A 26,159-nucleotide genomic window follows, 5' to 3' on the forward strand; every position below is an offset into this window, starting at 1 on the left:
GAAAATAGTACAAATAAACAAAAACCCTTGAATGAGTAGATGCTCAAACTTTTGACCAGTAGTGTACATATACACCTTTTTAGAATATACCTTCCATTATTATTCCCCACAAACCCTCCCACCCCTCCCCCAATTGGAGTAAACGAATAAACAACACTTAAGCTACAACTTCCGGCTTATACAGTGGGGCAAAAAAGTATTTAGTCAGCCAACAATTGTGCAAGTTCTCCCACTTAAAAATATGAGAGAGGCCTGTAATTTTCATCATAGGTACACTTCAACTATGACAGACAAAATGAGGGAAAAAAAATCCTGAAAATCACATTGTAGGATTTTTTATGAATTTATTTGCAAATTATGGTGGAAAATAAGTATTTGGTCACTTACAAACAAGCAAGATTTCTGGCTCTCACAGACCTGTAACTTATTCTTTAAGGCCTCTCTTTCGTTTTTCCGTGTATTATGTAATCCAGGTAGGCTTTTCCACCTTGTATGTTCTGCAGTAGGGAGGACATAATCTTTTGAAAACCAGCAGGGACTGAGGCCAAACCGAAGGGGGCCCGACGGAATCTGAAAAGGCCGTTGTGCTTAATGAACGCTGTCAAAACGTGAAGGAGGACTTGATGGTAGGCACTAGCCAAATCAATGGTTGAGAACACAATAGTGCCTTGTAGCTCAGCGAAGAGATCTTCCATGTGAGGAAGTGGATAACTGTCAATGATCACTGCTTTATTTGGCTCACGCAAATCCTCACACATGCAGATATCCCCATTTTTCATTTTGGTAACCACTATGGGTGAAACCCATGGGGAGGCATCAATTTTCTCAATGACATCAGAGGATTAGTATGCGAACCAGGTCAGCAGAGACCCCTTTTTTTTAGCAGACAGTGGATCCAGTAAATGTGAGCGCAGTGGTGGATTGGCCAGAACCCAAGTTCAGGGTGCAGCTACAACGGTTTCTTGGGTTTGCAGATTTCTACCGCCAATTAATTCGGGGCTACAGCACCCTGGTGGCCTCCCTCTCTGCACTTACCTCTCCCAAAATACCGTTCACATGGTCCCCAGCAGCGGACAGGGCTTTTGTGGGTCCAAAGCAGAAATTCACTACTGCCCCCATACTCATCCATCCATCCGGACCCGACCCGTCAGTTTGTGGTTGAGGTTGCCGCTTCCAACGTGGGAGTAGGGCCGTCCCTAGCGATCTGTCCAGGACCAAAAGCTTCATCCCGGTGCCTTCATGTCCCATCATCTCAACTCCGCGGAAAGGAACTATGACGTTGGGAACCAGGAACTCCTGACATCTAAGATGGCTCTGGAGAAGTGGAGACACCTGCTGGAAGGGGTGGAACATGCATTTTTAGTGTGGACTGACCAGAAGTATTTAGAATACCCCCGCACTAACAAGCGCCTTAACTCAAGGCAAGCCCGTTGGGCCCTGTTCTTCACCATCTCCTACCACCCAGGGTCCAAAAATGTGAAGCCAGACGCCCTCTCTCGCCTGTACAGTTCTGCTGCCACACCCTCTGAATCAGAGACCATCCTCCCTGCCTAATGTCTGGCGGATTTCGTTGTCTGGGGTATTGAGGCCCTGGTCCGCAAGGCAACAACGTTGAGGGGGGCCCGGCTAACCGGATGTTTGTCCCTGATTCGGCCCGACCTCAGATCCTGGAAAGAGCTCACTCCTCTAGGCATACCTGTCATCCTGGTGCCCATCGTACCCTGGCTTTCCTCCGACAATGCTTCTGGTGGCCCAACATGGCTCTTGATGTCTCGGCCTTCGTTGCCGCATGCATGGTGTGTGCTCAAAATAAGACTCCGCGGCAAGCTCTGTCTGGCCTCCTTCAGCACCTCCCTGTTCCTCATCGCCCTTGGTCCCATATTTCCCTGGATTCTGTCACTGGGCTTCCCCCGTCAGATGGCAACACCACTATCCTGACGGTGGTGGATAGGTTCTCCAAAGCCACCCATTTCATACCTCTCCCCAAGTTACTGTCAGCCAAAGAAACTGCGCAGCTCATGGTGCAGCACGTCTTCCGAATCCATGGACTCCCGGTCGACATTGTCTCTGATTGGCGTCCTCAGTTCTCGTCCCGATTCTGGAAGGCGTTCTGCACCCTTATCGAGTCGTCGGCCAGTCTGTTGCCCGGGTTTCATCCCCAATCCAACGGCCAGTCGGAGCAAGCCAATCAAGACATGGAAACGACACTTCGGCATCTCTTCTCTAGTAACCCCACTACCTGGAGCCAGCAACCAGTCTGGGTGGAGTATTCTAGGAACACTCTACCCTGCTCGGCCACTGGACTCTTCCCTCTTCGAGTGCTCCGTGGGGTGTCAGCCCCCGCTCTTCCCGGAGCAAGAAGTAGAGGTCAACATACCCTTAGCCCAGATGTTCGTACGCCCCTGTCGGCGTACCTGGAAAAGGGCTTGGTCGTCTCTTCTCAAGATCACCTCCAGGTATCGTCAACAAGTGGGGCGCCACCGGACTCCGGCTCTCCGCTATCGTCTCGGGCAGAGGGTATGGTTGTCTACACGGGATCTTCCCCTCTTGGTGGAATCCCGCAAACCTTCCCCCCTTTTCATTGGTCCTTTCCCCATCTCGATTCCTTTGTCCCACTGCTGTTCGCCTGCTGTTACCCCGTACCCTCCGTATACACCCTACTTTTCATGTGTCCAGGATTAAGCCCTTGTCTCACAGCCATTTGTCTTCTGTTTCCAGGCCCATCCCTCCCCCTGTGTCATCGATGGCCAGCCAGCGTACACGGTGAGACGCTTTCTGAGGGTTTGACCATGGGGCAGGTGTTTCCAGTATGTGGTTGTCTAGAGTTGTTTTTCCATCTGGTTGCACATGTGACATGCTGGTAGAAATGAGTTTAAACAGATTTAAGTTTGCCTGCATTAATGTCCCCGGCCTCTTGGAGCGCCGCTTCTGGATGAGCATTTTGTCCAGTTCAACGTGAGTAATCGCTGTTTTGATGTCCAGAAGCGATTTTCGGTCATAAGAGATGGTAGCAGCAACATTATGTACAAAATGAGTTACAAACGATGCCAAACGACAACAAAAAATAAATACCACAGTTGGTTAGGAGCCCGTAAAACAGCTGCCATCCCCTCTCGCGCCATTATAATATTTGTGTTAGTGCAAGAAAGACAAGTCTTCGTACATACAGTCGTTTGAAAAAGTTTGTGCACCCCTGACAATTTCCATGATTTCCATTCATAAATAATTGGGTGTTTGGATCAGCAATTTCATTTTGATCTATCAAATAACTGATGGACACAGTAATATTTCAGTAGTGAAATTAGGTTTATTGGATTAACAGAAAATGTGCAATATGCATCAAAACAAAATTAGACAGGTGCATAAATTTGGGCACCTCAATAGAAAAATCACATCAATATTTAGTAGAGCCTCCTTTTGCTAAAATAACAGCCTCTAGACCAGGGGTCCCCAAACTTTTTCCTGTGAGGGCCACATAACTTTTCCCTTCTCTGATGGGGGGCCGGTGTCAGTTTGTAACAGAAAAAGTGTGACGATCGTAGGGGAGCTTAAAAAATTTATTGTTTTCCAGAAAGCCACACATAACCAAATAACCCTTTCCAGGTTCTTTACAGAAAAAAAGTCAGGAAACAAATAATAACACTATTAATGAAATAAATAATAACTAAATAACCCTCTCTGAGTTCTTCACAGAAAAAACAGGAAATAAATAATAACTAAATAACTCTCTCTGGGTTCTTCATAGAAAAAAAAGCCATGGAACATTAACTTTCTGTCGTGCCATGCACAATCTTAACAGATAAAAGTTCAGCTCAGTTGTCAGAGCAGAATCTCTCTGACACATATGAGCAGTCTCTTAAAGTTCTTGTGTTCCTTCCTTATAATCCTTTTGTAGGTTCCAGTAGGCTTGTAGACACCGCTGTTTGCAGCTCTCTCTCATCAACTTCCCTGTGAAAACCACAAAAGAAGCAGGTTGAGAAACTGAACTAAGTGATACAGCACCTACACAGCACAATACATTTCACTACCAGTATGGTTGTAAAGATGGATTTTATCCCAGTAGATTTTATTATGATTATATTTGTTTATGCTCAGAATGACTCATTCAAGTCAGAAAAGTGAGCTTACCTATGTATGTTCATCAGTGTGAACTGTGGGCCTGCATCTGGCTGGTGAGAAGTTGAATATCAGGTTCCATTCTAGTTACAGCCAGTCTCAAGCACTGATGCAAATGTTCATCTGTCAATCTTGATCTCATCGGGGTTTTCAGCAGTTCATGCGAGAAAAGGTTTTCTCGCAGATATACGTGCTGCCAAAAACTGTGGACATTTTCATTGCATGTTTTTGATGTTTGGATATGTGTCGTTTGGGAGGGCGGCATAGAAGTCAATGAGACTGTTGGGCTTGAATGCGTCTTTCAGAACATCACAGTTCTGTAACTCAGCCAACTCAAACTGATATGAAGGCTGGGCTTCATCAATGTCGGCAACAAAGGGGTTCTGAAAAAGACGGATTTCTTTTGCATGAACATGTAGTTCACTGAATCGCACACCGAACTCCGCCTTCAGCATTTCCAGTGCTTCCACGCACTTTTCAGCTGGGAACGGGACCGCTGGGTTCTCTGTCGACAGGTTTTGGGTAGCAGGAAGATGGACGAAGTTGAGCTTTTTCACTTGTTCCAAAAGCAGCGCTAATTTCACCTCAAATGCTTTTGTGTGAATACATGTCGCAAATGAGTTTCCCCTCGCCTTGTAGCTGCAAGTTAAGGCTGTTAAGTATTTCTGTCACGTCTGTTAAAAATGCGAGGTGCCATTTCCATTCTGGGTCGATCAGCTCTGGGACCGTTTTGTCTTTTAAATGAAGAAATGCGTTAATTTCGGGTAGCAGCTCGTAAAAACGCCTCAAAACTCTGCCCAGGCTCAGCCATCGGACCTCTGTGTAGTACAGCACATCTCCGTGCGTAGACTCCAGTTCAGACAGGAATTCTTGGAACTGCCTGTGTTTAAGTCCCTTTGCTCTGATGAAGTTTATGCACGACACCACAACCTTCATTACAGAATCCCACTTCAACACTTTGCAGCACAGTGCTTGCTGGTGAATTAGGCAGTGGACTCGTAGCGGGCGGTGAGACCCCTTTTTCCAACTCCCGGTTCATGCGTCCTATTAGACCGCGAGTTTCGCCCACCATGCTAGGAGCCCCGTCAGTCGTGATGCTAGCTAGCTTTGACCAGTCCAGGTCCAACTTCTCCATGGTTTGGCACACTTTGTCAAAAATATCCTCTCCCGTTGTAGTCCCTTTGAGACTTTGGAGGGCTGCCAGCTCCTCGCATATCTCAAAGTTTGCGCTAACTCCACAAATAAAAATGAGCAGTTGCGCTGTGTCTTGCACGTCCGTGCTCTCATCCAGTGCTAATGAAAAAAAGTCAAATTCTTTTGTCTTCTGCTGCAGCTGGGCATATACATTACTCCCGATTTCTTCAACGCGTCTGGTGATTGTACTCGCCGACAGACTTACGGCATTAAATGCATCTTTCTTCTCGGGACACACCTCCTCCGCGACAGCATCCATACATTTCTTAACAAACTCTCAGTCAGTGAAAGGCTTACCGCTTCTTGCTATCAGTTTAGCAACCCGAAAGCTGGCCCGAACGGATGCCTGGTTCAGCTGAGCTTGGCGTACAAATGTATTCTGCTGAGATAGTAGTCCACTTTTTAGCTTTGAGAGGTTGTCTGCTCGTATTTGGCCTTGCAAGCTATCGTACTTGTCTTTGTGACGGGATTCATAGTGTCGGCGAAGATTGTATTCTTTGAATACCGCCACCGTCTCTTGACAGATGAGACAAACAGCCTTTTCTTTGCATTGAACAAAAAAAAAATATTTTGTCCACTGCAGGTTAAATACCCTGCATTCTGAATCAATTTTTCTCTTACCTAACCTTTTCGCCATTATTCCGTTCTCTCTTTGACAGGGCCGGGCCTAGGATTTTTTTTCTGGAGGCCAAATAGGAAAAAAATTCGATAGCGTCTCTGGTATTGTTCAGAGGGCCGGGCCAAATGTGCTGACGGGCCGTATCCGGCCCGCGGGCCGTAGTTTGGTGACCACTGCTCTAGACGCTTCCCACAGCCTCTAAGTGTCTGGATTCTGGATGAAGGTATTTTGGACCATTCCTCCTTACAACACATCTCCAGTTCAGTTAGGTTTGATGTTTGCCGAGCATGGACGGCCCGCTTCAAATCATCCCACAGATTCTCAATGATATTCAGGTCTGGGGACTTGGATGGCCATTCCAGAACATTGTACTTGTTCCTCTGCATAAATGCCCGGGTAGATTTTGAGCAGTGTTTTGGGTTGTTGTCTTGTTGAAATATCCAGCCCCGGCGTAACTTCAACTTTGTGACTGATTCTTCAACATTATTCCCAAGAATCTGCTGATATTGAGTGGAATCCATGCGACCCTCAACTTTATCAAGATTCCCAGTACCGGCATTGGCCACACAGCATGATGGAACCCCCACCAAATTTTACTGTGGGTAGCAAGTGTTTTTCTTGCAACGCTGTGTTCTTTTGCCGCCATGCATAACGTCCCTTGTTATGACCAAATAACTCAATCTTTGTTTCATCAGTCCACAGCACCTTATTCCAAAATGAAGCGTGCGTTTACATACCTCAAGCGACTCTGTTTGTGGCGTGTGTGCAGAAAAGGCTTCTTCCGCATCACTCTCCCATACAGCTTCTCCTTGTGCAAAGTGCGCTGAATTGTTGAACGATGCACAGTGACCCCATCTGCAGCAAGATGATGTTGTAGGTCTTTGGAGGTGGTCTGTGGGCTGTTTTTGACCGTTCTCACCATCCTTCGCCTTTGTCTCTCCGATATTTTACTCGGCCTTCCACTTCTGGCCTTAACAAGAACTGTGCCTGTGGTCTTCCATTTCCTCACTATGTTCCTCACAGTGGACACTGACAACTTAAATCTCTGCGATAGCTTTTTGTAGCCTTCCTCTAAACCATAATGTTGAACATCTTTTTTGAAAACATCTTTGTTTTCAGGTCCTTTGAGAGTTGTTTTGAGGCCCCCATGTTGCCACTCTTCAGAGGAGAGTCAAAGAGAACAACAACTTGCAATTGGCCACCTTAAATACCTTTTCTCATGATTGGATGCACTTGTCTATGAAGTTCAAGGCTTAATGAGCTCACCAAACCAATGTTGTGTTCCAATTAATAAGTGCTAAGTAGTTACAGGTATTCAAATCAACAGAATGACAAGGGTGCCCACATTTTTGCATAGCCTATTTTTCACATCTGATTTAATTTCATACAACTTAATATTGCTACACTAAAAATCTTTGTCTGGACAATACCCCAGTGCTCAGCTTTTATTATAAAATGAATGGCATGCCACTGTGATCATTTTCTGTGACGACAGAGTAAATTATTATGCAGCCTCAGAGGGGTGCCCAAACTTTTTCATACGACTGTACGTCCCTATATTATCCAGCGTTTAGTTTTGTGGAGAAATGGAGCATACGATTAGCAGCGTGCATTCACCATACATTTAAGGAGTCTTGTTACACTGAGATTGTGCCCTTGAATCAAATGGTGCACTTTAACAGTTTCTTTACCAGCTTTTCCCGCTAATCTGTTTTCAAGGGCTTGTGTCGTCATCCACTCTGTTAACCAATATCCATGCGGTTTTCCAAAGCTTCAAGAAAATATGGTGTGAATTTGAAGCTCTCCGCAGTTCTATCACAAGCCTTTTTGTTTATGGTGTTTTCCCCCTCAAATATATCTGCTAATATTTCCATTAACGACATTTTACAAATGTCCTGCTTTCTACTGTATGTTTGCCTCTTGCTGGATCGTTGCGACATGACCATCAACATCTTGGGAGATAGTACAGAAGCTATCCCCACGCCAATGCTCTCTAAGAAGGAACTGCAGAGGATGGCTCAGTTGGCGACGGGGGAAGACTCGGAGATGTGACCACTGTAGTCAGAGCCCTCAAGGTGATTGTCACGCCCTGGCCTTAGTATTCTGTGTTTTCGTTATTATTTTGGTTAGGCCAGGGTGTGACATGGGGATTTATGTGGTTTGTTTTGTCTAGGGTTGTTTGTAGGTATGGGATTGTGGTTAGAGTAGTACTCTAGGTAAGTCTATGGTTGCCTAGAGTGGTTCTCAATCAGAGGCAGGTGTTTATCGTTGTCTCTGATTGGGAACCATATTTAGGCAGCCATATTTTTTTTAGGTCTCTTGTGGGTGATTGTTCCTGTCTCTGTGTTTGTGTGCACCAGATAGGGCTGTTTCGGTTTTTCACGGTTCTTGTTTTGTAGATTGTTGTATTTTCATCTTTATTAAAGATGTCCAAAAATAACCACGCCGCATTTTGGTCCGCCTCTCTTTCACCAGAAGAAAACCGTTACAGTGATGTAGTTCATTAGGCATGGATTCATTAGGTTCCAAATGGAAGCAAACATTGAAATGTTAATTGACTACCTGGACATAAGAAATAATTGATACTTTTTTTTTTGGATGCCCTATTGAATACAAACCTGGGGTGACATTGTCTTCAAAACAGTATTTGCGTGCAAAGAGCTTGACTCTGTCAATCACCACATTCTTATCGGCAGACTCAACAGGCTTGGTTTCTCAAATGACTGCCTAGCCTGGTTCACCAACTACTTCTCAGACAGAGTTCAGTGTCTCAATTCAAGTCTCTGTGGGTGCCACAGATCTCGGGCCGACTCTTTTCTCTGTATACACCAATGATGTCAGTCTTGCTGCTGGTAATTCTCTGATCCACCTCTACGCAGACGACACCAATCTGTATACTTCTGGCCCTTCTTTGGACACTGTGTTAACTAACCTCCAGATGAAATTCAATGCCATACAACACTCCTTCTGTGGCCTCCAACTGCTCTTAAAAGCTAGTAAAACTAAATGCATGCTCTTCAACCGATCGCTGCCCGCACCTGCCCGCCCGTCCAGCATCACTACTCTGGACGGTTCTGGCGGTTCTGAATATGTGGACAACTACAAATACCTAGGTGTCTGATTAGACTGTAAACTCTCCTTCCAGACTCCCATTAAGCATTTCCAATCCAAAATTAAATCTAGAATCGGCTTCCTATTTCACAACAAAGCATCTTTCACTCATGCTGCCAAACATACCCTCGTAAAACTGACTATCCTGGACTTCGGCGATATCATTTACAAAATAGCCAATACTCTCCAACACTACTCAGAAAATTGGATGCAGTCTATCACAGTGCCATCTGTTTTGTCACCAAAGCCCCATATACTACCCACCACTGCGACCTGCTGGCCCTCGCTTCACAATCGTCGCCAAACCTACTGGCTCCAGGTCATCTATAAGTCTTTGCTAGGTAACATAAGGCGGGGGCGCCTTATCTCAGCTCACTGGTCGCCATTGCAGCACCCACCCGTAGCACTCGCTCCAGCAGGTATATTTCACTGGTCACCCCCAAAGCCAATTCCTCCTTTGGCCGCCTTTCCTTCCAGTTCTCTGCTGCCAATGACTAGAACGAATTGCAAAAATCACTGAAGCTGGAGACTCATATCTCCCTCACTAACTTTAAGCACTAGCTGTCAGAGCAGCTCACATATCACTGCACCTGAACATAGCCCATCTGTAAATTGCCCATCCAACTACCTCATCTCCATACTGTTATTTATTATTTTTCTTTTTTTTTGCTCCTTCGCACCCCAGTATCTCTACTTGCACATTCATCTTTTGCACATCTATCACTCCAGTGTTTAATTGCTAAATTGTCATTATTTTGCCACTATGGCCTATTTATTGCCTACCTCCCTTATCTTATGTCATTTGCACACACTGTATGTAGGATTTTTCTCTATTGTGTAATTGACTGTATGTTTGTTTATTCCATGTGTAACTCTGTTGTTTGTGTCGCACTGCTTTGCTTTATCTTGGCCAGGTCGCAGTTGTAAATATGAACTTGTTCTCAACTAGCCTACCTGTTTAAATAAAGGTGTTAAGTTGGAGATAGTTATATTATCTGAGAACTAGAGATCCTAATTCTGCATATTCGGACTAATAATGTAGTGGATATTTTCAATTACCAGTAATGAGGAGAGACCAGGACAATCACCAATCAGGATATTCACTTCATAAAAAATGTATTGATAAGAGAGCTGGTCACACCACCCACAAAGTGAAAAGAGTGAGAGCCCATTGAGTGGAGTGAGCCTCTGGTTGTATACTACATAGGTGCAACATCAGCGATGACGTACAATAGCTCCAGACACCAACCCCACACCTCCTGTGCCAGACCTTGGCCCCAAATATAGAGATAGTTTTGTTCAGTTCTAAGAACTTAATATAAGGACATTTGTTATTTCTTAGTCTCCACCTTGCTAAAAAGGGAACTGGGGGAGAGAATAATCTCCCCCAAGGTGCAAGGAGGGGGTGACTGACGTACAGACATTGTGATTGGCGATTGGTTCCCCATTACTCACGCCATCCCTTCACATGGTTTGCAATTGGTAAAGACACATTCACATATGGAAACAATGTTCCCTTCTGACCTCCTTTGCTCTATTCTCTTTCTGATATTCTGCACAGCAACAGGGACATGTGATAGACAAGCCTGACTTCTCCCCTCTCTGGGCCCCAGGTGACTGAGGCCATATGAGGAAGTGCCGCTGCCAACACCAGATTCCGAAGGGAAACATTCTAATAACAAGAGTTCAAAAGTTCAATCATGTAAGCATATTCTGCAGATGAGACGTCTTAGCTAATTCTGATTCTCCTACCACAAAAAAAAAGATATCTGAGTTCACCCCCAGTCGCCTTACGCCTCCTCAGAAAGTCACTCTTCTGAAGGCATCGGATCCTCCCATAGCACCACAGGGAGCGAACGCAATAGACTCCACAACAGCCACACTGTCTGACACCCAGGTTTAAGCATTTTAGCAGACGCTTTTATCCAGACTGAGTGCATACATTCTCCCCCGTGGGAATAGAACCCACAAGCCCGATGTTCTACCAACTGAGCCACAGGCTACGTAGCCCTGTTGGAACGCTTCGTTATGGGCGCGATATTACATTACAGCCTTATTCTAAAATGGATTATATTGTTTTTTCCCCTCATCAATCTACACACAATACCCCATAATGACAAAGCAAAAACAGGTTTTTTAGATTTTTTTTGCAAATGTATTCATAATAAAAAATGGAAATATTACATTTACATAAGTATTCAGACCCTTTACTCAGTACTTTGTTGAAGCACCTTTGGCAGCGATTACAGCCTAGAGTCTTCTTGGGTATGACGCTATAAGCTTGGCACACCTGTAATTGGGGAGTTTTTCCCATTATTCTTTGCGGATCCTCTCATGCTCTGTCAGGTTGGATGGGGGAGCGTTGCTGCACAGCTATTTTCAGGTCTCTCAAGTCATGTTAGATCAAGTTCAAGTCCAGGCTCTGGCTGGGCCACCCAAGGACATTCAGAGGCTTGCCACTCCTGTGTTGTCTTGGCTGTGTGCTTAGGGTCGTTGTCCTGTTGGAAGGTGAACCTTTGCCCCAGTCAGTTTTCATCAAGGATCTCTCTATACTTTGCTCCATTCATCTATCCCTCTATCCTGACTAGCCTCCCAGTCCCTGCCGCTGAAAAACGTCACCACAGCATAATGCTGCCACCACCATAGGGATGGTGCAAGGTTTCCTCTAGACGTGACGATTGGCATTCAGGCCAAATAGTTCAATCTTGTTTCTTATGGTCTGAGAGTCTGTAGGTGGCTTTTGGCAAACTCCAAGCAAGCGGTCATGTGCTTTATACTGAAGAGTGGCTTCCGCCTCGCCACTCTACCATAAAGGCCTGATTGGTGGAGTGCTGCAGAGATGGTTGTCCTTCTGGAAGGTTCTCCCATCTCCACAGAGTAACTCTGGAGCTCTGTCAGAGTGATCACCGGGTTCTTGATCACCTCCCTGACCAAGGCCCTTCTCCCCTGATTGCTCAGTTTGGCCGGGCGGACAGCTCTAGGAAGAGTCTTTGTGGTTCAAAACTTCTTCCATGTAATAATGATGGAGGCCATTTTGTTCTTGGGGACCTTCAATGCTGCGGACATATTTTGGTGCCTCCACACAATCCTGTCTTGGAGCTCCACAGACAATTCCTTCGACCTCATGGCTTGGTTTTTGCTCTGACATGGACTGTCAACTGTGGGACCTTTTATATAGACAGGTGTGTGCTTTTTAAAAAATCTTGTCCAATCAATGGAATGTACCACAGGTGGACTCCAAGTTGTCGAAACATCTCAAGGTTGATCAATGGAAACGGGATGCACATGAGCTCAATTTTGAGTCTCATAGCAAAATGTCTGAATACTTATCGAAATAAGGTTTATTTTTAATAAACGTGCAAAAATGTACAACCTGTTTTCGCTTTGTCGTTATGGGGTATTGTGTGTAGATGGATAAGGAATAAGGCTGTAATGTAACAAAATGTGGAAAAAGTCAAGGGGTCTGAATGCGCTGCATACTGAACAATGTTATGAAGAAAAAAGGACAGCAGAATGTATGTTTAGAAATGAGATCTTCTCAATGTTCAATTAGAATGGTATTTCTATCAATGGGCATTTTTATTAAAGGATCTTGTGTCATATATTCTTATACAATGCATTTTGTGTGTTAGATAGTGTAAAGATTAGGTGCAGGTGTCTAAGGCACAGTAGGTGGCAGTATAGTTAAGGAATAGACTCTGTGCGGGGCTGTTGTTGCCAGGCCAAATAGGCGATACAATAAAATCTCAGATAAGATTTGGTGCCTCCCCACAATCCTGTCTTGGAGGGCTAACAGTTTGGAGTCCAAAACAAAACAGTTAATTACATTCATCCAAACATTTGACATTTGAACAATTGATGCACAAAAAAAAAAAATGGAAAGGCATTCCCATGAATCATACGACTCCTATGAACATTGAGTTAATCATTTGATAGTACATGTCAGAAAAGACCCATAATTATCCATACATGTTTCTTTATGCTTTTAATGATCCATGCATGTTTTACAGTTGTGAAACCAAGGACGCCCTTTGAAAAGGGTTTTTCATAGGCCGTCTGTAACATCACTGCCAAATCTTTCCAATCCCTCCCAGAAATGGTTAACTGTCTGTACGCATATAATCCAGCAGCCAGCCAAACAATATTGTGCCATTTCTCCATATTATACCAACTCTGTTAGGATACTACCCATGCAAAGTAGGCTATTGCATTCAGTGACTGTCTCTGGAGAATATATTTTTAATCTCCTAGATGTAATGAAGGAGAAAGACCCCAGACTGAGCAGCTCTCGGGGTGTGTAGGTGGGTGGGTGTGTGTGTGCGTGTAATGGTGGGGGGTTGGAGGTGACCCTATGGATAAAAACCTGGTGATGTATCTCCCCCTCTCATTCTCTCCGTCACACACACACACACTTTCTGCCTCACACAAACACAGAGACACACACAGGAGGCGGTTCTCTCCAGTCCCTCTCCATCAGAAACAACTGACAGCCAGGCAGGCTAGCTGCATCCTCTGGTAGCTATAGCAGCAGCGCAGACAGCTACTAGCCGCCTCTACTGTCTGCTGAATCTGTCAGCTGGCCGCCTGATACGTGGAGCCTTTTGTGTCTCCCGAGAGTCCCGACTCCCATTTGTGCTCTCTATTGCGGGGGCTAAAGGAAACAACCAACAGCCACACCAATGGACATGATGGGGAAGAAAGAACGCAGGGGCTGGGACTTCAAAGGTTTGCTGAAGAGGAACTGGCTGCTTATTGCAACCATTGTGTCGGTGCTGTTAGGTAAGTGAAAGCGAAGCCCCCATAATGTCTGCGCTCTGCTTAACGTGAAGAAGCCTTGCTTGATGTCACCCTTCCGCGAGGCTGCCCATCTGTCTCCACTCTCTCCTTGCTCTGTCAGTGGTGGTGCATCCTACCCATTTCCCCTTCCCTCTGTCCTTTTTTTTGTCATTGCTTTCTCTCCTGATGTATTCCTCTGCTGCAGTCCAGGCTTGGAGTCATCCAGCAGCCTCTCTTGGATGCGTAGGGCTGGGGGCTGGTTGATTAGAATAGCAATGTGCACGCATGTGTGTGTTGTGTGCATAATGTCGGCTTGTGCATGCTGCATACCAACCTGGTCTCAGAGCCTTTCGTATGATTCTGTATGTAAATCCGAGAGACTACATTTAGTATATGTTGCGTTTTGTATGTATTAATTTGTGGATGTCCATCACCAATTTCGTATGATATATTCTGAATTACAATTTGTGTTATATGTTACAAATTTCCAAAATGTACAATATGTTACACATTTTTCAAAATATATGATATGTTACGAATTCTGTCTAGGTGGCTAACATTAGCTAGGCTAGGGGTTACGGTTAAGAGTTAGGTTAAAGGGTTAAGGTTAGGGCAAGAGTTGGATAAAATAATTAGGGGAAAGGTTAGCTAACATGCTAAGTAGTTGCAAAGTAGCAAAAAGGTAGTAAGTAGTTGAAAAGGTGCAAATGAGCTAAAATGTTGTCCATGATGAGATTTGAACTCACAACCTTTGGGTTGCTACACGTTTACGTTTTTGCCTTAAGTAACCATCTGTCTTGTGTAAGCAAACCAAACGTAACATACTAATTTGGATGTTCTGGATTTACGTTTACTATGTTACATCTAGTGTATGAGACCAGGCTGTGCATGCATCTGTGTGTGTGCTTATGCTGTGAGGATGTTCGAAGATGGATGCAAACAGTGTGTGACTGTGGCTGTTCATGAGTGTATCTGTGTGTGTGACTGTTCATAATTGTGCACGTGTGTGACTGATCATTATGCGTTCGCAGTTTCTGCTGCTGCTACGCCATTCATTGCCCAGTCTCCGACAGAGACAGGGTTCCCTGTGCTGAGCTTTGCTGCCTCCCAGAGCCTGTCTCGCAGCCCCAGTCGAACGTGACTAGACTGAAGCGGCACACTCCACTGGCTCCTTCAGTCCAGTCAGTCGGTACAGCTGTTCTGCATGCAAGGTCCTGTCAATGTGATTCGCAAATAGTGTGATTCAGGGGCCATATATGGCTCTGATATGGCCCAGCCCACCACAGCATTTCTGGCTTATGACATTTATTTAGTAGATATAAAATACATAAGGAATAATCAACCGGGGGCTTTGGAGTCCTGTGGAAATAACCTACGACACAGTCTAGCCATGGTATAAACTATAATATGCTCCTTTGTTGTCATTCAGCATTCAAGTGCTAAAATGCAACGATGAGCTCAGAGCGAAAGGCTAATGGTGGTGGTGGACAATTAATCTAAAAATGCATTGTTAATTATGGAACGTATCACTTTATTATGCAGAGAAGGCTATTATTTATTTAGATTTATTCACAACCCCCCTCTGAAGCTGCCTGCGACCCCTTGTTTTTAGAAAGAATTACACACCGATTTGTATGGCCCCTGTCACCGAATTGTCCTACCCTTCAACAATTATTGTTGGTGCTTGCTTGGCTTCTTAATGGTTGGACATTTATAATTTTCTGAACTAAATGGACTTTGGCTCAGTGGCAGTATTGTGTCTAATGCGTTTTAAAGGCTTTCGACCAATTAAATGATAAATGCTGACTTTGAAGTGTCCTCCACAAGGATTACACCATCTCTGCTTAAGCAGAGTTTTACAATGTCAACATAAACCTGTGTTGGTCCAAATGCACATGGCAAAATTGATCATCCATTTCTATTTGTATTGATCTTTCCTACATTTTAAGAGCTGCAGTGGAGAGGAGTGGGGGTTAAAAGAGCCAATTGGAACCCGGGGACATGGCATATGAGGGTGCAGTGAGATACCTGATGGGTTGGACGATACTTTTCTCATCAATCATCTTGGGGGGGAAAACATATCCTTAACTGGAAATCAACCAATCCTCCATCGTTAAAACAATGGAAAGGTCAAATGCTTTATTATCTGAATGTTGAAAGTGCGTGGGCGACTGAGAGAAAGAAAATGGTGCAGTTTGAGGCCATATGGCGGAGTGATGAGGGTGGGAGCAGGTGGGTCTGGGCAGGGGTGATGTTGTGGATGTTTGTGTGCATCTGTACGTTGTTGTTTGTATAATATGTTTTGTATAGTTAAAAAATATATATTCAATAAAATCTTTAAAAAATATAAATAGTGAGGCTCCCGGGTGGCGCAGTGGTGCCACCAGAGATTCTGGGTTAAAGCCCACGCTCTGTCGCAGCCGGCCGCGACCGGGAGGCCCATGGGGCGACGCACAATTGGCCCAGTGTCGTCCGGGTTAGGGAGGGTTTGGCCGGCAGAGAAATCCTTGTCTCATTGCGTACTAGCGACTCCTGTGGCGGGCCGGGCGCAGTGCACGCTGACCAGGCCGACAGGTGAACGGTGTTTCCTCCGACACATTGGTGCGGCTGGCTTCCGGTTTGGATGTGCAGTGTGGCTAGGTTGTGTTTCGGAGGACGCATGGCTCTCGACCTTCGCCTCTCCCCAGTCCGTACGGGAGTTGCAGCGATGAGACAAGACTGTAACTACCAATTGGATACAATGAAATTGGGGAGAAAAAAGTGGTAAATAAAAAATATATATATAAATAAGGAAGCCGTGGACTTTTAGGTGGCCATAGTAGTGTCCCATTTGAATTCTGGCCAAAGTTTGAGTGTTCTGATTGAGCCTTAATTTTTCGTGAATTTCATTGGAGAAATGGCAAAATACGCCTTTAATTAACACCCCTAATTAAGTGACATGGAATCTTGAGTGACAACAGAGAAGTCAGGACCTCGTTTGAATTACATGCTGAGATGAGCACTCTTGTCAGCCTGTAATTTGGTTGGATGCCATGGAACACCTTAAACAGAAAATGAGTTCTGCCATTGGATGACAAAAATTCACTACTCCACCATGTGGCCTCTGTTGCTGACCACTACTCTTTAATGGCAAGGCAGCCCCTTTCATGCCAGTTCTGTACTTAAGTAATTACATGGGCGGTATTGTTGGCCGTCATCATGTATGTTTCATTCATAAGTAAGTAATTTATCTTTGCCAATAACTGTCCTGTTGTGGCAGTACGAAAATGCATGCACTCACTACTTACTGTAAGTCGCTCTGGATAAGAGTGTCTGCTAAATGACTAAAATGCAAATACTGCAAGATTTCCATCTCCACATGGCCTGTATTCTCAGAGTAGGAGTGCTGATCTAGGATCAGGTCCCCCTTCTCCATATAATCATATTTATTAGCATCTAAAAGACAAAACTGATCCTAGCACACATACTCTAAGATGCTTTCTGAATACCGACCCAGATCTCAAGAGATGTGCCGACTCATCCTTTTAATTAAACCATGAAAACTGATCAGAAAACGGCATGGAGAGTGCGATTCGTCATTTTTGGAAGCACATTGTTTTTTATTTTACCACAGAAATTGCCTGATATTTACATAGAAATTGCATGGCAAAATGCTAATTACAACATAACTTATGAATCACTTGTTTGTTTCAGTAGTATTCGTCTAGGCTTGTGCAATGTCTATTTGGGCGTATTTGGTTCTCAGCATGTCAACATGACCCATCCAGTAGCCCCCACAACAGTTTCTAACCTTACCACCACCATTAACACTAAACCACTACTATACAGTGTATTCATTATGAGAGGTTTTCTTTTTCATTAGGAATGATGTAACTTGTTCAGTTACGATTCGCTGTGTCATCACCTTGCACAAGGTTATTTTATGGTGGCCTGTAATGGTTGATAACACACTCAGGGTGGTGGGGGGATTTGAGAAACTCACTGTATGTGGCATTTATGGGCGAAAACCCCCCACAGCGATGCGCAATGAGCCTTATAAAAACGCCAAGACAGGCAGCCCGCTTGGCCAATAAACTAATGCTCTCCAAGGTCGTTGTTGCTGCGCAGGTCAGCAATAGCAATGCTACTCTAGCAGCTTATGGCTAAAGGAAGTGTTTTCCTCAATGTCACAACCTTGAGCCAGCGTCATGAAACCCAGAGCAACCTTGGCCCGTAAAACTAAAAACAAGAAAATGACATGGGCATAATATTGTGGTAGCTTACAGGGCAGCTCTGAAATGATAATGATGTTTCCGTTTTAATTTGACGTGGCAGGCAGGTCAAACATCAATATTGCTCCTTTTTGTCATCATTATCTCGCCCTCTCTCTCTGTTCTCCCACTTTAAATTTCCACTGTGAAAATGCCTCATACTCAGTGTGTGGCTAGCGTGGGACACAGTCTGCAATAATACAGTGTGATGTATCGAACTAGCCACGCATTGAACTAACCTGTGTGAACCAACCTCTTGAATTGGCTGTCTTATTTATCTCTTTCTTTCTCCCACTCTCCCTCCTCCTCTCTCCTTCCTTCCCTCTCTCCCTCAGGGATAGGTCTTGGGGTGGTGGTCAGGGAATATGCCTCCCTCTCCCACCTTCATAAGCAGTATTTTGGCTTCCCGGGAGAGATCCTGATGCGGATGCTCAAGCTGGTCATCCTGCCCCTCATCATCTCCAGCATGATAACAGGTAACTTGGGATGAATTGCATCTCAGTCACTCAGCGCTATGTTTAAAGAAGAGGGCCATCAGAGAAGGTTAAGATATCTTAAGTATTAATCCTCTTAGTTCCTAGAAGAACATGGGCAGCTTTCTTTGCCTCGGGCCATGGCAAGCGGATCTTCTTGAGTTCTGCGTCTAGACACCTGCGGCAGGTCATTGTTGCGCCAAGATATCTTCGATATTTAGGACAAATGAAATAGTGATTGTCATTGAGACTTGTTGACAGACATGTCTGCTTTGGGTGAACAACAGGTTAATTGTCTTTCTGTCTTGTTTGTGGTCACAGGAGTCGCCGCCCTGGATTCGGAAGTTTCTGGAAAGATAGGTTTGAGGGCTGTGGTGTATTACTTCTCCACCACCATCATCGCAGTTATTCTGGGTGAGTTAACAGGATGACTGGCTTGGTCTCATTCTCTTTCAGCTGCTCCCCGTCTGTTATGAAGCATGACGCACTGAACAAAATGTGGAAGGTTTCAGTGCCTCATGCTTCAGATTAAGTGAGTGACAGACTAACTATGTAACATATTGTTATTTACACGTCACCATTGAAAGCTGAATATTGACTGATGGTTATAACATGTGTTCCAGGTATTGTATTGGTGATGACCATCAAACCTGGTGTCTCTCAGGAGGCCGAACATATCGACAGGACAGGGACCACACCAAACGTCACCACTGTCGACACTCTACTGGATCTTGTCAGGTGACAGCTACGCTTCATACCATCATATAGAAGAATAGTTTTGTAGAATTTCTACAAAAGGTCCGTTCTCCATCAGTCGGAGGTGCAGTGTGTATAACATTTCCACATTTGTCTCACATTGTTGCCATCTCAACATGTCTTGTTCCACAGAAACATGTTTCCTGAAAACCTACTGCAGGCTTGTTTCCAACAGGTAACCGTCATTGTCTGATTTGTACATTAAAGCTTTCAGTTACTAGCCTGGTACCAGGTGTGTTTGCGCTGTCTTGCCAATTCTCATAAGAGTTGACAAGACAGCACAAACCGATTTGGGGCCAGGCTAAACAATCACTGCACTTTGAAGAGAAAACATGATCCTACATTAAAAATGTAACCATGTCAAATGTAACTATTTCAATTCAACCTATTCAATCATTCCAGTACAAGACAAAGCGCAAAGAGCTGGAACCACCTAAAGTGAAGGGGAACACTACAATTACAATGTTCCCTCCTCTCTCTACCGCTGTCATAGCAACCATTTTCCCCCCAGAGGTAGGTGTCACTGTTTCCATGTGTTTATCCACCTGCGTGTCAAAAGCTGTGATTTGATAGGATCAAAGCTGCTAAGCCTGGTTTACTTTTAATCAGATGTGGTTTACTTTTTAAACCTGATTAGTTAATCAGATGTGGTTCAAGTTAATCAGATGACTATCTGTCCAATCACAATCTTTTGTCTTTGTGGGTTGAAAATGTGGGTCTTCAACTTAGCCTTTGTGAATCTACACCTGACCACCCACATCTAATGTGATGGATATGACCATAAATCAACTTACATTATGATGCCACTGTGTAGACGGGTCACTATGTTGTGATCTGAGGAAAAAGCTCAAGACATGGATGTCAGCCCATTGTAACACAATTTTTAATCCCTTTTTCTCCCCAATTTTGTGATAGCCAATTGGTAGTTACATTCTTGTCCCATCGCTGTAACTCCCGTACGAACTCGGGAGAGTCGAAGTTCGAGAGCCATGCGTCCTCCCAAACACGACCCTGCCAAGCCGCACTGCTTCTTGACACACTGCTCGCTAAACCCGGAAGCCAGCCGCACCAATGTGTTGGAGGAATCACTGTCCAACTGGCGACCGTTTCAGAATACACAGGAGTCGCTATAGAGCGTGACTCCTGCGGACATCCCGGCCGGCCAAACCCTCCTCTAACCCGGACAATGCTGGGCCAATTGTGCGCCGCCTTATGGGTCTCTCGGTCGCAGCTGGCTTTGTAGTGACGCCTCTAGCACTGAGATGCAGTGCCTTAGACTGCTGCACCACTTGGGAGGCCCCACAAGTGAATCTTTTGACCAAAATCTATTTTGAATTTAAACTACTTTCTTCCTTATTTTTCCCCTCTGCAGAACATCACCAAGGACTATAAGGTAGTCGGGTCATATTCTGATGGGATCAACGTGCTGGGCCTCATCGTGTTCTGTGTGGCGTTCGGCCTCGTCATCGGCAAGATGGGCGAAAGGGGACGCATTCTGCTGGAATTCTTTGACGCTTTAAACGAGGCCACCATGAGGCTAGTCCAGATTATCATGTGGTACGATACAGCCTGTTAGACGACATACATCTCTCACTTACAGTACACAACAGCTGTTTAGGTGAATTCATACGGTAGCTGTTTTCTATGCTATTGTAGATGTAAAGCTAACATTTCTGTGGTGGTGATGATGACAGTGATGATGATGATCATAACAATGGCATTAACAACACTACACTCAGAAAAAATAAGTGGTCATCTAGAACCTAAAAGGGTTCTTCGGCTGTCCCTATAGGAGAACCCTTTGAAGAACCCTTTTTGGTTCCAGGTAGAACCATGTTAGGTTCCGTATAGACCCTTTCCACAGAGGGTTCTACCTGGAACCAAAAATGGTTCGACCTGGAACTAAAACGGGTTCTCCTATGGGTACAGTCAAAGAACCCTTTCAGAAACGTTTTTTCTAAGAGTGTATTGTTGCAATTACAGCTACATGCCAGTGGGGATACTCTTCCTCATAGCTGCCAAGATCATTGAGGTAGAAGACTGGGAGATCTTCAGAAAGATGGGCCTGTACATGGTGACAGTGCTGAGTGGGTGAGTCTGAGCCAGCCATCTTAGTCCCTCTTTCTCTATCTGATACTTCACCACAACAATGCTAGATTTATAGCTGGCATTAGGGTCCAGGTTTCCTGCAAAGATACTGTAAAAGCCCAGCTCTGCCCCGGCACAGATAAGAACCAAGGACATTTAAAACTGCTCAACCTGCAGTTGCGGTAATGAGGCCTTTGGCGAACGCCTGTCCAACCCGTAAATTTACCGGACAGAATGATGCTTCTGGGTGTCCAGCAAAAGGAAACTGAGTTTAGTGAGGGGGAACGCAGTCATGTGTGTCCCAAATGGCTATATAGTGCACTACTTTTGACCAGAGACCTATGGGCCCTGGTCATAAAGTAGTAGACTATAAAAGGAAAAGGATGCCATTTGGGACGCAACTCTGGTCATTGTGTTATTATAAGCTGGAGGAGGAGAGTTTTAGTCCCCAGTTAACGCCAGGGGTTAGTCAGCTATTTCTTACAACGAGTCAAAACTTGTTTGATCATCACTATTTTTTAATCAGACACTTTTTTTTTCATGGCAATGTAATGTTTTATTTCTCTCCTTAGCCTAGCTATCCACTCCACCATTTGTCTGCCGCTGATCTACTTTGCCATTGTGAGGAAGAACCCGTATACCTTTACCTTAGGGATGGCCCAGGCACTGGTCACTGCTCTAATGATCTCTTCCAGGTAAGCCTCAGTCACTATTCAGGATCATACAGTCATGGCCAAAAGTTTTGAGAATGACACAAATATTTAATTTTCAAAGTCTGCTGCCTCAGTTTGTATGATGGCAATTTGCATATACTCCAGAATGTTATGAAGAGTGATCAGATGAACTGCAATTAATTGCAAAGTCCCTCTTTTCCATGCAAATGAACTGAATCCCAAAAATACATTTCCACTGCATTTCAGCCCTGCCACAAACGGACCAGCTGACATCATGTCAGTGATTCTCTCGTTAACACAGGTGTGAGTGTTGACGAGGACAAGGCTGGAGATCACTCTGTCATGCTGATTGAGTTTGAATAACAGACTGGAAGCTTCAAAAGAAGGGTGGTGCTTGGAATCATTGTTCTTCCTATGCCAATCATGGTTACCTGCTTGGAAACACATGCCGTCATCATTGCTTTGCACAAAAAGGGCTTAACAGGCAAGGATATTGCTGCCAGTAAGATTGCACCTAAATCAACCATTTATCGGATCATCAAGAACTTCAAGGAGAGCGGTTCAATTGTTGTGAAGAAGGCTTCAGGGCACCAAAGAAAGTCCAGCAAGCGCCAGGACCGTCTCCTAAAGTTGATTCAGCTGCGGGATCGGGGCACCACCAGTACAGAGCTTGCTCAAGAATGGCAGCAGGCAGGTGTGAGAGCATCTGCACACACAGTGAGGCGAAGACGGTTGGAGGATGGCCTGGTGTCAAGAAGAACAGCAAAGAAGCCACTTGTCTCCAGGAAAAACATCAGGGACAGACTGATATTCTGCAAAAGGTACAGGGATTGCACTGCTGAGGACTGGGGTAAAGTCATTTTCTCTGATAAATCCCCTTTCCGATTGTTTGGGGCATCCGGAAAAAAGCTTGTCCGGATAAGACAAGGTGAGCACTACCATCAGTCCTGTGTCATGCCAACAGTAAAGCATCCTGAGACCATTCATGTGTGGGGTTGCTTCTCAGCCAAGGGAGTGGGCTCACTCAACAATTTTGCCTAAGAACACAGCCATGAATAAAGAATGGTACCAACACATTCTCTGTGAGCAACTTCTCCCAAACATCCAGGAACAGTTTGGTGACGATCAATACCTTTTCCAGCATGATGGAGCACCTTGTCATAAAGCAAAAGTGATAACTAAGTGTCTCGGGGAACAAAACATCGATATTTTGGGTCCATGGCCAGGAAACTCCCCCGACCTTAATCCCATTGAGAACTTGTGGTCAATCCTCAAGAGGCGGGTGGACAAACAAAAACCCACACATTCTGACAAACTCCAAGCATTGATTATGCAAGAATAGGCTGCCATCAGTCGGGATGTGGCCCAGAAGTGAATTGACAGCATGCCAGGGCAGATTGCAGAGGTCTTGAAAAAGGGTCAACACTGAAAATATTGACTCTTTGCATCAACTTCATGTAATTGTCAATAAAAGTCTTTGACACTTATGAAATGCTTGTAATTATACTTCAGTATTCCATAGTAATATCTAAAGACACTGAAGCAGCAAACTTTGTGAACATTTATATTTGTGTCATTCTCAAAACTTTTGGCCACGACTGTACAATCTGTTGTGTATAGCAAAGCATAGATGTAATGGCTGACTTATCTATGTATCCATCCATCTATCTATCTATACAATCCATCCTGCATTCAACTTAAATACGACCTGTAGCTCTGCCACCCTGCCGGTCACCTTCCGCTGTGCCGAAGAGAACCTCCGGATCGACAAGAGGATTACCCGCTTCGTGTTGCCTGTGGGCGCCACTATCAACATGGATGGCACGGCTCTCTACGAGGCGGTTGCTGCCATCTTCATTGCCCAGCTCAACGACTACTCTCTGGATGTGGGTCAGATTGTCACCATCAGGTAAATCACCAACAGCCTACGTCAAAATTAGATTTGATATTCTATGTACATAATTTGAGCAAGTTAAAGTGTCTTCGTATACTTGTGATCAGAACCCATAGCCTTTGGTGGCCTTGGACTTCAGCTGCTCTGAATGAGTATGCCACTCAGTGATGTAAGGGAAAAAAAACATATTTGAGCTTGACAAAACTGAAAAAACTCAATTGTAATCAGGTGAAATCAGCTGTCACATCCATTTATACCATCTGTCGTGTCATTATGTTGGTATCAAGCATCTGACCTAATAATATGTCAGGGTAAGGGAATTGTAAAGATGTTAACATACTCCAATTTCAGTATAACAGCAACAGTAGCCAGCATCGGAGCTGCCGGTGTACCTAACGCTGGACTTGTCACCATGGTGATTGTGCTGACTGCCGTTGGACTACCTGCAAATGATGTCACTTTAATTGTTGCTGTGGATTGGCTACTGTGAGTAATACCTTGTTGAGCGTAATATTGTCAAGATCAATTATTATTTTAGTGATGAATACAACAGTGTGAGGTGTTAAAGGTAGACTCAGCAATATAACATCACCATACGCAGTGGTGCGACTTCTTAAGAGAAAACAGAATTTCAATTTGTCAAGACTGCCACTACTTTGTCTTCCCGATTTGTGCCATCCCTTGAGCAATGCCCAAGAGGGCCAGTCTTGGCAGAATACATTTTGTTGTTGTTGATGTCTGTAAGCAGGGAGTTGCCCAACAACGTATGATGATGTGATATTGCAAAGTCAACAGTATCTTTAACTAACTCATAATCAACAGACAATAGTCACTCACCATACCCCCTCCGGCTGTTTTAGAGACCGCTTCCGCACCATGATCAACGTGCTGGGGGATGCCTACGGAGCTGGCATTGTCCAGAAGCTGTCCAGGCGGGAGCTGGAGAGGATGGACATCACCTCGGACGTGGACGTGACCAACCCCTTCGTCCTGGAGACCACGCTGGACGATGAGGAGTGTGAGAAAAAGTCTTATGTCAACGGCGGCTTCACCATCGACAAGACCGACGCCATCTCCTTCACCGAGACTTCACAGTTTTAGGAAGGAGGGCGGGGAGCCAAGAAGTGCCATTGCTGCTAGATGTTAGCCTGGTGGTCCCATCCTGTTTGTAAGCATGTTTCTAGATCTGTTTGTGCTGTCTTGCCAACTCCTATGGTCATTGGCGTGACAACGACTATTGGTGTTGGCGAGACAACACAAACAGACCTGGTACCAGGCTAGTCTGTTTGTGATTTAGCCAACTCCTGTCTATGTTCGCTCATTGCCATGTATACAGTGTAGTACGGCTTGACAAGGATAGAAGAGTTGGCTATAGCCAGGGGTGAAAGTCAATTTAATTTCTTCCCAGTACGGGACCGCCTATGTGTGTACGCACTTCATCATAGAATTGCATATAGAATCCCTATTCATTCGTAAAGATTTATAATTAAGGCCTCCCGTGTGGCGCAGCGGTCTAAGGCACTGCGGTGCTTGAGATGTCACTACAGATCTGGGTTCAATCCCAGGCTGTGTCCCAGCCGGCTGCGACCGGGAGACCCGTGAAGCGACGCACAATTGGCCCAGTGTCGTCCAGGCTAGGGGACGGTTAGGCCGGCTGGGATGTCCTTGTCCCGTCACACTCTAGCGACTCCTGTGGCGGTCCTGGCGCATGCACGCTGACACGGTCGCCAGTTGGACGGTGTTGTGCGGCTGGCAGGGTCATGTTTCGGAAGACGCGCGGCTCTCGACTTTCGCCTCTCCCAAGTCTGAACGGGACTGTAACTACCAATTGGATATCACCAGAAAAAGGGGTATAAAGTTTTTTTTTTAAGAAATAAAAAGATCTGTCATTAAAAAATGTAAATGTGGCATAAACACAACTAATCATTATGTTTTAATCTGTTTGTCCAACAATCACTTCAAAAGGGCTCCTTTAGCCTATTAGTCTACTCGTACACAATCATCCACTCAAAATATATTTCCAGCCTCCAAACAGTGGTGAATGGAAAGAGACACAAAACACCACAAAGTGTAATGACATTTTGACAATTGTCATTAGGCCAGAATTTATGCGCCCACTGCTGTTCGTTAGCGTCTTGGTGTCGGCCATTCATCTCTGCCTTGGGAAAATGTCAGTGTTCTTGTCGAGCCACATCGCATTTTTGGAGC

The 26,159-nt window shown here is 44.9% G+C and overlaps 1 protein-coding gene across 1 annotated transcript; it reads left to right on the forward strand.

The window, feature by feature from the left end:
- Nucleotides 1–12,632: 12,632 nt before the first annotated feature.
- slc1a1 (solute carrier family 1 member 1) lies at nucleotides 12,633–25,688 on the forward strand. The gene is made up of 12 exons (XM_029674608.2): nucleotides 12,633–13,819; nucleotides 18,402–18,542; nucleotides 18,861–18,953; nucleotides 19,163–19,277; nucleotides 19,428–19,470; nucleotides 19,698–19,808; nucleotides 20,668–20,852; nucleotides 21,279–21,386; nucleotides 21,956–22,078; nucleotides 23,772–23,966; nucleotides 24,303–24,437; nucleotides 24,812–25,688. Exons 1-12 carry the CDS (start codon nucleotides 13,720–13,722, stop codon nucleotides 25,050–25,052), a joined length of 1,590 nt encoding a protein of 529 aa, XP_029530468.1. The 5' UTR covers nucleotides 12,633–13,719; the 3' UTR covers nucleotides 25,053–25,688.
- The last annotated feature ends 471 nt before the right edge of the window (nucleotides 25,689–26,159 follow it).

Source organism: Oncorhynchus nerka, linkage group LG12 (genome assembly GCF_034236695.1).
Source record: "Oncorhynchus nerka isolate Pitt River linkage group LG12, Oner_Uvic_2.0, whole genome shotgun sequence".
Classification (NCBI taxonomy): domain Eukaryota; kingdom Metazoa; phylum Chordata; class Actinopteri; order Salmoniformes; family Salmonidae; genus Oncorhynchus; species Oncorhynchus nerka.

Excerpts from the sequence above, each read along its gene's own strand:
- slc1a1 (XM_029674608.2), top strand. The coding sequence starts at position 13,720 with ATGGACATGATGGGGAAGAAAGAACGCAGGGGCTGGGACTTCAAAGGT. Across the intron at positions 13,820-18,401 it reads CATTGTGTCGGTGCTGTTAG|GGATAGGTCTTGGGGTGGTG; the intron begins GTAAGTGAAAGC and ends TCTCTCCCTCAG. Across the intron at positions 24,438-24,811 it reads GTTGCTGTGGATTGGCTACT|AGACCGCTTCCGCACCATGA; the intron begins GTGAGTAATACC and ends CGGCTGTTTTAG.